This window comes from Physeter macrocephalus, chromosome 10, assembly GCF_002837175.3.
Source record: "Physeter macrocephalus isolate SW-GA chromosome 10, ASM283717v5, whole genome shotgun sequence".
NCBI lineage: Eukaryota > Metazoa > Chordata > Mammalia > Artiodactyla > Physeteridae > Physeter > Physeter macrocephalus.
This window is the reverse complement of record NC_041223.1, coordinates 50,098,736-50,112,083: the sequence shown is the minus strand read 5'-3', so window position 1 is coordinate 50,112,083 and position 13,348 is coordinate 50,098,736. Positions and strand designations below refer to the sequence as shown.

Genomic DNA, 13,348 nt, shown 5'->3' with positions numbered 1-13,348 from the left:
CAATTTATTCATCCACTCCAGAAACATTTATTAAGTATCCACTGTAAATTCAGAATTATATTAATTCTAAAAATTTGTGTGTGTGAAATTACTTCAAGTATTGGGTCCCTGCAATGAAAGAACTTGTACCATTATTGGAAAGGCAACATTAATTCCTTTTAATAATTAATAAGTGTTTTCTGAACACTTAACATGTGTCAGTCACTGAGTCAAGTCTTCCGTAGAGAAGAAATAATGTAAACAGTGAATGAATAAGGGTAAAAATTGAGTGATTCCAGTAAAAAATGCTTATGGAGGACTGGACAGTATAGAGATAGGTCACTCAGCTGAATCATCTACAACATAACCTTCAAAGCTGTTTGGACTTAGAATGACTTTTAAAAAAATAATAATTTATTTATTTATTTATTTATTGGGTCTTCTTTGCTGCATGTGGGCTTTCTCTAGTTGTGGCAAGCGGGGGCTACTCTTCGATGTGGTGCGTGGGCTTCTCATTGCGGTGGCTTCTCTTGTTGCAGAACACGGGCTCTAAGTACACGGGCTTCAGTAGTTGTGGCATGTGGGCTCTAGAGCGCAGGGTCAGTACTTGTGGTGCACAGGCTTAGTTGCTCCGCGGCATGTGGGATCTTCCTGGGCCAGGGCTCGAACCTGTGTCCCCTGCATTGGCAGGCAAATTCTTAACCACTGCACCACCAGGGAAGTCCTTAGAATGACTTTTATCTAGTTAAGACAAATTCTAGTTAAGTATGTCCATCAAATCCTCTGAGTTAAACCAGTTTCACATTATTAAATTAATCCATCCATCCATTCATTTAATAACCTTAATGAACCCACAGCAGTATAAAAGCCAAAAAAATTAACTCAAGGCACTTAAAATCAAGTTGAGAAAAAAATACACATACATGAACTAACAAATACAAAGCAGATGTGAGCAATATGATTTAAAGTTGTCTTAAAAGATAAAGTGAAGCATATTAAAAATTTTAAGAGTTTATTTGAACAAAAATCGGGTCCAATTAGGCAGTGCCAAACTGGAAGTGGTCAGGAGTGCTCCATCCACAGAATCTGGGGACAGAGTTTTTTAGAGAAGACAGGGAAGCAAAGTAAGGAATTTATTGGTTGGTTATAGCTGAAAGCTTAGTTGGCTGTTTGTGATTGGTTGTCCTTAGGTTTCAATTTCATAACCTTGAGGCATGTACAGGCTTAGATCTCCAATTGCTTACTTAGGCTGCCACAGAATTAGAACCACTTCAGTCTAATGTCCTTTTTGTTTAATTAACAGCTGCATAGAGAAATTCATAGGAAAAGTAGAGGGAGGGTCTGGCATATATTAAGTGCTCAGTAAATGTGGGTTGAATGAATGAATATACTATTAGAGTAGGCTAGTCAGGACAAGTTTCCTGGAGTATGAGAAGTAATAGGCAGAGAGAGACTAAGGAGCAAAGGTCAGCCTGGCAGAGCAAATGACATTAGGAAAGGCCCAGTGGCAAACAGAAAAAAAAAAAAAAAAAAAAAAAAGGCAGGATGTAGAGTTTCAACAGATTGGCTTGGTTGGAACAAAAGGGTTAGTTGATGGGTGAAAAGGAAGAGTGTGAGGTTTGATAAGGTATGGTACATTCTGATACAAGCCAAACTGTCATAACAAATTAAAACATTTGTAACACCCTAAGTATAACAGTTTTGTTCTTAAAACTTTGACTTCCTCTCTTGAAATGTATTGATAATAAAACGTTAATTCTGTAAGACCAAGCTATTTAAATAAGTAATATTTTGTATATAGAATAAATGCCATCAAGGTAATGAAGCAAAAATATAATGGTCTAGGCAATGTCATGGATGGAGAAAATTTAGAGATTATCTCTTCTAATTTAACCCCTCTTTATAAGCTGAGGGGTCAAGGATCCAGGCAGATTAGGGTCCTAAGGTATTGACAGTGCCAAGCTAGGCTGCTACCCTATTTACCAACAGCTGATGGAAACTTTAATGTTTACAACTCCACCTGAATTGCATAATTGTTATTATCTGAAGATCAATACAGAAAATATGAAGCATATAAATAATTAGAAAAAGAAAAGATAAAGACATCATACACAGAAGATGTTGAAACTGAAGGGTGGGAAGTTTAGACCTGGATTAGGGCAGTAGCTGAGGAAAACGAAAGGAGAGGTCAAGAGATATTCCAGCTAAAAGTAAAAAGTTTGTTTGGGTTTTTCCAAACGAACTTTTTGGCCAACCCAATACTTTTTTTTTTTTTTGCGGTACGCGGGCCTCTCACTGTTGTGGCCTCTCCCGTTGGCTTCCCAATCACAAGGAGTCAGAAAGTCCCTTTTTTTTTTGCCATACGTGGGGCTCTCACTGTTGTGGCCTCTCCCATTGCGGAGCACAGGCTCCGGACCCGCAGGCTCGGCGGCCATGGCTCACGGGCCCACCCGGTCCGCGGCACGTGTGATCTTCCCGGACTGGGGCACGAACCCGTGTCCCCTGCATCGGCAGGCAGACTCTCAACCACTGCGCCACCAGGGAAGCCCCCAATACTTTTTTGAGTGACTGCCTGAATAAGGAGGCCAGTAAGAGAGTAAAAAACAAACAAAAAACTGCAAATATGAACCTGAGCATCAGACCTGATGGTTAAGTTTGGAAGTTGCTCAGTTGTTCAGGTGGAATGGTGATAGTATTAAAATAGATTTCATCAAAAAATAATTCTTTAAAAAGCAATTCTTTGGGCTTCCCTGCTGGCACAGTGGTTAAGAATCCGCCTGCCAATGCAGGGGATACGGGTTCGACCCTTGGTCCAGGAAGATCTCACATGCCGCGGAGCAGCTAAACCAGTGCGCCACAACTACTGAGCCTGCGCTCTAGAGCCCGCCAGCCACAACTACTGAAGCCCGTGTGCCTAGAGCCCATGCTCCGCAACAAGAGAAGCCACCACAATGAGAAGCCCACACACTGCAACACAACAAAGAGTAGCCCCGCTTGCCCCAACTAGAGAAAGCCCACGTGCAGCAACGAAGACCCAATGCAGCCAAAAATAATAAATAAATAAAATAAATTTAAAGAAAAAGAATAGATACGTAAAACACCTAAAATTTAAAAAAAAAAAAAAAAAGCAATTCTTTGCAAGATGAAAAAGTTCTGGGAGTTCCCTGGTGGTCCAGTGGTTAGGACTTACTCTTTCACTGCCGTGGCCTGGTTTCAATCCCTGGTCAGGGAATTAAGATCCCGCAAGCCACGTGGTGAGGCCAAAAAAAAAGGAAAGAAAAAGTTCTGGCGATTGGTTGCACAACAATGTGAATATACTTAACCACTGGACTGTACACTTAACAATAGTTAAGATGGTAAATTTTATTTTAAAAAAGAATAAAAAATAAGTGCATAATTTTTTTAAAAGGAATTATTTCTATTAAACTTTTGCTCCATCTACTCTGGAGCTATATCAGCTTTTTATGTTTTAGGAGCATAGACTCACAGGTCACCTCAAGTAATTGGAAGCCTATCTATTTTAAGGATACACATGACAATAAGAGATAAGAATATCATAGGTACCTAAGAATAGCAGTATGATTAGGCTTCAATTGGGAACTGAAATGAACATGGAACTAGACAAATTCCATGTGCACCTAGAGACTGGGTTAACTTGTCACTCCTGGCTGCCACAGGAATGCAGTATTCCCCAGCCATAGTGTGTCACCATTCCTGTGTCCCTGTAACTACCAGCCAACCACTTCATTTAGTTAGTTATAGCTCTGCTTACTCATAATTCCAGCTTACTCATAGTATCTATGACTGACTTCCAGCTTCTCTCCCCACAACCAACAGACTGATCCTCTCTGTATATCCATTTCAAACTCTTAGAAGGAAAAAAAATCTGGCCGAGCTCCATTTTCACCTTAAGTGTGCATCAGAATCACCTGGAGAGCTTGCTAAACCACTAATTGTTGGACCTCATTCCCAGCGTTTCTGATTTAGTAGCCTGGGGTAGGGTCTGAGAATTTGCATTTGTAGCAGAATCCCAAGTGATGCTGACTGCACGGGTCTGGGGACCACACTTGAGAACTACTGGTCTGGTTAGTCCCTCTTGTATCTGTTTGGACAGAGCAGACGGGGCTCTACCTCATGTTGTAAATACCATACTTCTGACTCTCAGGCTCATAACTGGAGACTTTTAAAAACTTCCTTCTCTTAATGGCCTCTTCATTTAGGCAATCACCCAAGTCCTATTGCTTTTTCAACTGGAATGTCTCTGACCTGCTCTTTTATTTTCCTCTGTCACTGCCCTAATCCAGGGTCTCGTCTCCCCACACCTGAACATCTACAGAAAAGCATCCTGTTCCAAAAGGCACACCAAACTACCTTTCCCACTGACAGTCCCCAAATGCTCTTTCCATCGGCTGCCTTTGCCCGTCTCATGAAACTAATCACTGTAACACCTCTAAACTTTTCCCTTTTAAGTCAATAATATTTACATGCTTATTTTTCCACACTGATGTTTCCTTTCTATCATGACCTGCTACTCTTTCCCTTGAGAAACCCACCTATCTGAGAGTTCTTAGGACCAGATTTACTTAGGAAAAAACTGCAACTTCTTTTTTATAAAGATGACTCTAGAATTTAACCTGTAAACCCTCTCAAGTTCCATCACTACATTTCAACTACTAGCTGCTAGCTCCACCTAACTACTCTGAGAAGCTCGAACTCGGTGTCCAAAGCCAACCTCAACATTTATCTACTCATACAAGTTCCTCCTCGGGTTTTTCTTGTTCCTTTTTTTTTTTTTCTTTTTTCTTTTTCTTTTCTTGTTCCTTTAAAAACAAAACAAAATAACACCCCCCCCCCGGCCTACACACACTCTCCCATTGTACCAGTCATCTAGGCTCTTAATCACAGTAATTTCGATTTTTCTATCTGCTCCTCTTCTTTCTACTCCCCTCACCCTACTCCATCTAATGAGAAGCCAAGTTCTACAGATTCTACCACATATCACAGGTGCTGCTGAAACCTGGCACTTTCCAATTATGAATGTCACCATGATGTTCTAAGCCATCAAGCACTTTTGATCTACACCAGTATTCCTCCAATGTTTCTACAAAATTACCTCTAACAGCAGAGAAAATATAAACGGTGGGGAGGAGGGTACCCTTATGGAATGTAACCCTTAGCGGCTTTTAAATCTTTCTATACCCACTTTGGAGAAATTTCTTTGTAGACTCCTGTTATCTTTAAAAAGGCAGATTTCGCATCCTCCCCCATCTATTTTTTTTTTAAGACTACAAAAGGCTTATTTACATATCCAAAGTACTCAGATCCTACAGATGTGGACATGCTAACTCCTTTTAGAATAAACTGATGATGGGCAATAATCAATATCAGAAACTTTGTATTACTTTTTTTTTTTTAATTTACTTATTTATTTTTGTCTGCACTGGGTCTTCATTGCTGCACGCGGGTTTTCTCTGGTTGCAGCGAGCGGGGGCTACTCTCTGTTGCGGTGCGCGGGCTTCTCATTGCGGTGGCTTCTCTTGTTGCGGCTCCTCCATCTATTTTCGCTTTAACATTATAGGAAGCGTCTAGTTAGCTGTCGGTGAGACAGATGCTTTGAGAACATTTTCTACTTGTATCAGGAGCTTCACATGGGGTACCTGTGTTCTGGTTTGAGAAGAATCTCTGTAGACCCCACCTGGTCTCTCTGCCCTCAGTCTGTGTGTATGTGCCATTTTACTTCATCACACACTCCAATAGTGCCACGCTGCTACCAAATTAAGTATAAGCTGGTTTCTTTTGATTTTAAGCCCTCCAAAAATGATCATTCCAATTTTATTTCTGATACTAAGTTACTTTTTTGCAAGCTGAAATGCTTTGATTAGTATGTTCTCAGTATTTTAATTGAACCTGGTTGTTGGCATGTGGCTTACTTCCATAGCCATTTAGCTAGCACAGTGGTTCTGAGTGTGTTCCCCAGACCAGAAACATCAGCATCACCTGAGAACTTGTTAGAAATGTGTATTTTACGTCCTGTCCTATACCAGACCTGCTGAATCAGAAACTCTGGCTGAGCAATCTGCACTCTAACAAGCCCTCCACGGTGATTCTGAAGCAGCTGAAGTTTGAGGGCCGCTGGTCTAGCATTTAATTTTTGAATTTCAAATGGAGTAAGAGATGGATTAAAAAAAAAAAAAAAAGAACCTAATGGAATATAACTATTATTTAAGTGTAAAATGTTTTTTTAAGACAAAATGTTAACACTCACTAAAGGCTCTTTTACTAGAATTCTGCTACTAAATATATTTTTCATATAGGTTCTTAATTTAGAAAATGTGTTCTAAAGGAAGACCAGATTAAACAATTTTTAGTTCATTTGTCTCCTCCTAGTGGCAGGCTTTTAAATATCGACCGCGACAACCTCATTTATGTTTCTCAGAAATCATAGTTCTGAATTTTTTTCATGATTCCTCTTATTAGCTACAATTAAAGTCAATTGGCCCTCCTACCAAATTACATAGATTCTTCTATATTAGCTCGAACTATGGCTGTAGAAAACCATGTAATTTATCTCTTCCATGGCACTTTTTAATCTGACTTGTAAATCTTCCCTCATTTTGTTACCAACTACTTAGCAGTAGAAATTCATTACTTAGAACATTTGAAATGAGTTTTCTTCCTTTACAGAATGTCAACAACATACAGGTGTTTACCTTTATTCCTCTCACCACCGCTCCCCTTCTGGCAATGCCACGGGAACCACACAAAATCTCCAGGGTACTGGGAGAGCCACTGCCTCCAAATCTCTTTTCAGTGAGCACTTTGAGCCCTCAAGCCCCTAGGCTATATTGACTTAGGGCGTGAACAGATTCCTTTGACTCTTAAAATCAACAAGACAGGTTTGATTTCTTCCAAAAGATTTTATTAATATGGCAGGATAATTTATGGAGATACTAGTACACTACCTTTTCCCCTTGATCCCTTCCAAGCGGGCAGCCAGGCCATTTGTATTCCTTTGTCTTGGATGTCTAAAGGATGGAAAGCTGAAGCTACTTGAAGACCGTGGCTTTTTCCATCTATTGTTAGAGTCTGAGCTCACTGAAGAAATTATGCTACATGTCTGAGAGGTAAAAGGGAAGAGGTGCCTTTATTTACACTGAAGGAAATAAATGAGATTTCCTTAGGCTGGGAAGGAGTGTAAACTGGTGTGTCCTCATTCCCCTAGCAGCACCCTGGAGAAGTGTCAAGACCTATGGTCTGCTTAGAAAGGCTAGACCACTAAGCATCAAGGTTCCCAAACATAACAGGGATTCCCATGCTCTGTGGAAACAGAGTCCCTGCATTTCAAGGATCTGTGTGACTTCAAACACGGGCATCTCAGCAGTAACCAATGTGGGCTGAAGACTGGAGCAGTCTCTCTCTCCAAATACTATGTATGATCTGGGAATGGCGGGCAGGCGGTGTAAAAGGGAGGAAACTGATGGAGATTAAATTTTCCTGCCATCCTAATGTGACAGGGGCTCAGTTAAGTTCAATTTGATTTAAAGAAAATAAACATTTTTAAAAAATACATCCAAGTTTGTGACTGCAATTCACATACTAGGAAATACAGCAAAAAACAAAGCAAAAAGAGATGGAGAACACAGTAATGGGCAAGTTCACAGAACAAGGGTCACTGATGCTAATGTCACTCAAGTCTTGCTATACAGATGACGTGGCATACATTAGGTGTGACCTCCCTAGTTCTTTGCCTCCCCTTTCAACTCTGTTAAGGTTGAATGCTCCATCTCATTCCTCCAACCTTAGCTAGCCTGATGCAGGGGTTGGCATCTCTAACAGGTCTGTTAAGCTTCCCACTTTCCCAGAAAAGGTAACGGAGTATAGAGGAATATGTCAGACAAGTAAAGTTTCCTAATTTTCTAAGTCTCAGCTTCCTAATGTGTAACATGGAAGTTAGACTAATGAGGGCTGATATTTAGCTTGCATGTCTGCTAAAAACTTAAACCATACCGTTGTTAAATTACTGAAACTCTTCCATATCAGTCAGTAAAAAGCAAGTGCCCCAAGCAATTTTCGCTTCCCTGTTCAGTTTTAAAACTAGCTGCTTCTATTATTGTTGTTCTTTTTTTAAAGCAACAGCTTTATTAAAATATACACATATCATCAAATTTGTTCTTTTAAAGCATACAATGCAGTAGTTTTTAGTATGTACAGAATTGTGCAACCATTACCACTAATTCCTGAAAATTTTCATCACCCCCAAAAGAAACCCCACATCCAAGAGCAGGTATTCCCAATTCCTCTTCCCCTCAGGCTGTGGCAACCACCGATCTTTCTATCTCTATAGGTTTGCCTATTCTGAACATCTCATATAAGTGGAATCATTCAATATATGGCCTTTTGTGTCCGTATTCTTGGTGTAGTTTTCAAGTTTATCCATGTTGTAGCATGCATCTGTACTTCATTATTTTTGCTGAATAGATTACATTATATACGTGTAACACATTTTGTTTATTGCTTTTGTTTATTGCTTCTATTTTTAAGCAAAGATAATTTAGTTTTTTAAAGCTGGCATCTGGGTCTTATGATCTTTTTTAGTATTGAGAGTAGAAGGTATTAAGAGTGGACTCCAATTACAGGTCATGGAAATTCCTCCCAATCATCAAAAGGCTTCTTTTGTGAAGAAGAATAACCCATGCTGATGGGTTATTCTGCCCAATAAGTTTCCTGTTTTCTGTCTGAGAGATGATTCAACCTTTAAGCTAATTTTCAAAGGGCATGAGCTCTAGGCCATGGAGCCAATACTATAAGGTCTTCTTTCCTCCCAAGGGAATGGTTTACTAGTCTATGTGCTATGCTATAATATTAAAATTTACAGATTTTGTATACACATACTTTTTTTTTTTTTTTGCGGTACGTGGGCCTCTCACTGCTGTGGCCTCTCCCATTGCGGAGCACAGGCTCCGGACGCGCAGGCCCAGCGGCCATTCACAGGCCCAGCTGCTCCGTGGCATGTGGGATCTTCCCGGACCGAGGCACGAACCCGTGTCCCCTGCATCGGCAGGTGGACTCTCAACCACCGCGCCACCAGGGAAGCCCCTACACATACATTTTTGTAAATACATAGAGTATCTCTGAAAGGGTACATAAGAAACTGTTAAAAACAATTGCCTATAGAAAGGGGACCTAGGGGACAGGGATGGAAGGCTTACTTTTCAGTCTCTATCCTTTCGTAAATCATTCAAAATAAATAAAAATAATAATTAGGTCTAAAATAGTAAACAATAATAACCTCGACTAGAAGTATGAGGCTTGTTTATTTGAAAGGGACATCTTGAGTCATTACACTGACCTCGTAAAACATTTTCATTCGTCAAGCCTTCACTGTCTGCTGCTCCCTCAGCTTGGATTGTCCTTCTCCTCTTTATCCTCCCTGAACCCTCAATAAAATCTGACAATTTATATAATTTTTCAATTTACAAAGCACTTTTTTTTTTTTTAAATTTTTTGGCTGCGCCGCAAGGCATGCAGGATATTAGTTCCCCAACCAGGGATGGAACTCTGTGCCCCCTGCATTGGGAGCAGTGAGTCCTAACCACTGGACCACCAGGGGAAGTCCCCTACAAAGCACTTTTAGATACATGATCTAATCTTCAAACAAAAAAATATATACAGTGAAGACGAATAATTTTATCCTCATTTAATAAATAAGAACACAGGGGATGAGAAAGTGCAGCAGCTTGTGCCAGGTCACAATTATTATATTTCAGAGCTATAATTAAAATCTACAACTGCTAACAAGTCCAGTGATTTTTCCACTTTTTTTAAGCTATGAAATCCTATTCATTTAATGGAGGAACTGGGTAAAAATGCACAAGATGTTTTACTACAGTGTTGTGCAGTATCAATATTGCACAATAAATACCATCACATAGATCTGTATTTATCATGGAAAATATGGACAAACATCCATAATACTACATATAGTGAGAAAAAAAGTTTAAAACAGATGTACACATAAACAATGTGTTTATGTAGAAAGAAGCTGGAAAGATATATTGTGTAGGAAAATGGGTTTTTGGGGTTTTTTTAATAAACTTTTTTTTTTTTTTAACTTTTTATTATTTTTTGGCCATGCTACAGGGCACGCGGGATCTTAGTTCCCCGACCAGGGATCAAACCCGTGCCCCCTGTATTGGGAGCTCGGAGACTTAACCACTGGGCAATCAGGGAAGTCCCCTCGTTTTTTTTGTCTTGTTTTGTTTGGCTGCACCGCGTGACTTGCAGGATCTTAGTTCCGGGACCAGGGATTGAACCCAGGGCCACGGCAGAGAAAGCACCAAGTCCTGCCCACTGGACCGCCAGGGAATCCCCGGAAAATGTTTTTTAAAAGTTGTAATACTCTAAATTTTTATATATTATTACTAATACTAGATTAAATGCACATTAGTGCTTAATATGTGCTGAATAGTGGGATTATCTCATTTAATCCTCACAATAACCAACTTGCCTAAAGGCTTACTGTTAAGTAACGCAGCAGAACCAGACGAGTATCAGACACCAAACCTCATGCTCTTTGGAGGTAGATCATCCCTGTCTCACGTACAAAGATCATTTATTTTATAATCAGAAAAAGCCATGAGGTTACTTTAAGAAAATCCTGTTCAAAACTTCACTTCTCGAGTCTCCTGTACTCCCCAAACAATCTGGGTCTCTTACAGCACCTGGGGCAATCTGATTAGCATTGGTTGATCCCTTATTCTACCTCTCCTGGCTGCCTGAAACCCCAGCTCACTTCCTCGCGCAGTGGGCGCCCGATACGTGGAACACTGAGGAGTGCTCTTTACTTGGCTCGTGGAGAACTTGAATTGATGATCAGTGCTCACACATTAGGAATTTCTTTCCAAGCATTGTAGGCTGGGGCCACACGAGGCCTCTCCATTTCCCTCGCGCACCGTAGCCTCCTTGCCTGCACCTACTTCATCCCCTCGGCTTCTACAGTGCTCTCATCCCACCTGGGCCGGGAGACCGAGGGTTCCCTAGGTCGCGGGACCTGCCCGGCCGACCCGCCAGGGCTCCGGCTCTCGGGACAGGGACAAGGGGCTCCACGTGGGCCCGGGAGCCGCCATCTCGCGTGCTGGCACGACCAGCAAGCGCTGTCGGAGCCCCGGCGGGGCGGGAGCTGCTGCCCATACTCAAGATGGCGGTCCCGGCGGGCGGGGCCCACGGCTCGGAAGGCGCGCGGAGGAGCGGCGGAATGGCGGCGGCGGCCGAGGAGCCGAGTCGGGGGTACTGGGACGAGGAGGAGGAGGCGGTGAGTGCGACGGCGGAAGCCCGCTCGGCGGTGGCGAGGGTGGCCGCTCGGCTGTGTGCGGGGAAGGGAGTCGGGACGCGGCGGGCGTGCGGGGGCTCCTGGCGGGATTGTGCCCCAGGGCGCGCGGAGCGGCGGGCAGCTGGCCCCAGCCCTACGGGCCACACGGAAGTTCGAGGGGGAAGGAGGGAAGTTACCTTAAGTAACGGCGCGCGCTTCCTCTTGTTGAAAGCAGGACCTAGTTTTCACAAAGGTGGGATCGTTGCACTGGGGAGGTTTGGCTTCTCTCGTTAATGCCTGCTTCTTCCTGCACACTCGCAAGCTACCGCCTTTAACCCCTCTTTCTTCCACCAGGAGCAGTTGGTTCTGGTGGAATTATCAGGAATTATTGATTCAGACTTTCTCTCAAAATGTGAAAATAAATGCAAGATTTTGGTGAGTCTTGTAGAATTGGGGGGTTGTTGATTTTCTTAAATTTGAAACAAGAATGATTGGTGAAATATACCCGTCCCTAAGATTGATGTATTAATTTCACGTGAACAAAGCAGTGAACGCTGGAGACAATCACAGAAGTACAGGGGGACTGTGGGAGCAGCTGGGAGAAAGTTAATGCCTAACTCTGCCTGAGTGTCTGCCCGTGTGGCTGGAGAGAGGTAGAGATTTGGAGGGTTAAAGCATTTTGATATGGAGCATTAGGTTTTGAAAAAATACACCGTTTTATATAGTGAGGAGGGTGAGAAAAACACAAAGGGCAGAGAGGATAATTAGATATGCACACAGAGGTTAAACAGATGCAAACTGGTATATATAGAATGGGTAGACAACAAGGTCCTACTGTATAGCACAGGGAACTATATTTCAATATCCTGTGATAAATGATAATGGAGAAGAATATGAAAAAATGTATATATGTATAACTGAGTCACTTTGCTCTACAGCAGTGATTATACAACACTGTACTTCAACTATACTTCAGTAAAAAATAAAATTAAAAAAACTTCAAAAAAATAAAAAATATGGAAAACAAACAAAAATAGTGTGGAGAAGGGAGTGAGAATACCTATTAAGAAAGGACTTCAGAGACCTCACACTGTGCTGTTGAGTTGAGCTATGGTATTGTGAGTTACCATCTGTTTTATGTTTAAAATCTTTTGAGCATTTTTGACAAAACTTCCTCTGTTCTTACTTTATCTTGAAGAGGATGTTGATTGAAACAGACTTTGCTACTTGGGTATGAATTAAGTAGTCTTCAGTTTGTAGCTGCTGTGATGAAATTAGTTTTAGCTTATCTTTTACTTGCTAGGACAAGAAGCTCCAGAGGTTCCCCAGCTTTGGAAATCAGTCTCCTTGGTAGCAAGGTTTCATGTAAAAGTCTTCTTTTTTTAAAAAAAAAAATTTATTTATTTGGTTGTGCTGGGTCTTAATTGCGGCATGCATGTGGGATCTAGTTCCTGACCAGGGATCGAACCCGTGCCCCCTGCAGTGGAAGCGCAGAGTCTTAACCGCTGTACCACCGGGGAAGTCCCTTGTGCTTTCCCGTGTCCCCTGCATCGGCAGGGGGACCCTCAACCACTGCGCCACCAGGGAAGCCCAACTTTCTTTTTTAAATTGAGAAATAATTGACGTGTAACATTATACTAGTTTCAGCTGTACAGCGTTTTCAATATTTGTATATATTGTTAAATGATCACCACAATGTCTAGTTAACACCCATCACTACACATCGTTACAATTTTTTTTTCTTCTGGTAAGAACTTTGAAGGTTTATTCTCTTAGCAATTTTCATATAAAGTACAGTATTATTAACTATAGTCACCATGATATTCTTAAACATCCCAGGACTTACTTATTTTATAACTGGAAGTTGGTATCCTTTGAGCCCCCACTTCACCCATTTCACCCATTCCCCCCACCCCCAAGGCTTTTTCTAATGATGATTTTTTTAATGATCCTATATTCTGTTGTAGGGAATTGATACTGAGAAGCCCATTCTGCAAATGGACAGCTATGTCTTTGCTGGCATCTTTAGACAGCTCGGAGGCCGCACGGAGAAGCGGCGGC

The 13,348-nt window shown here is 41.6% G+C and overlaps 1 protein-coding gene across 1 annotated transcript; it reads left to right on the top strand.

Moving 5' to 3' along the window:
- Positions 1-11,138: 11,138 nt before the first annotated feature.
- Positions 11,139-13,347, top strand: LOC112062095 (general transcription factor 3C polypeptide 6-like; the record flags this gene model as incomplete). Its single annotated transcript, XM_024115530.3, has 3 exons — positions 11,139-11,290; positions 11,642-11,722; positions 13,255-13,347. Coding segments are annotated over exons 1-3 (288 nt in total), but the record flags the coding sequence as incomplete, so codon positions are not given.
- Between the last annotated feature and the right edge of the window lies 1 nt (position 13,348).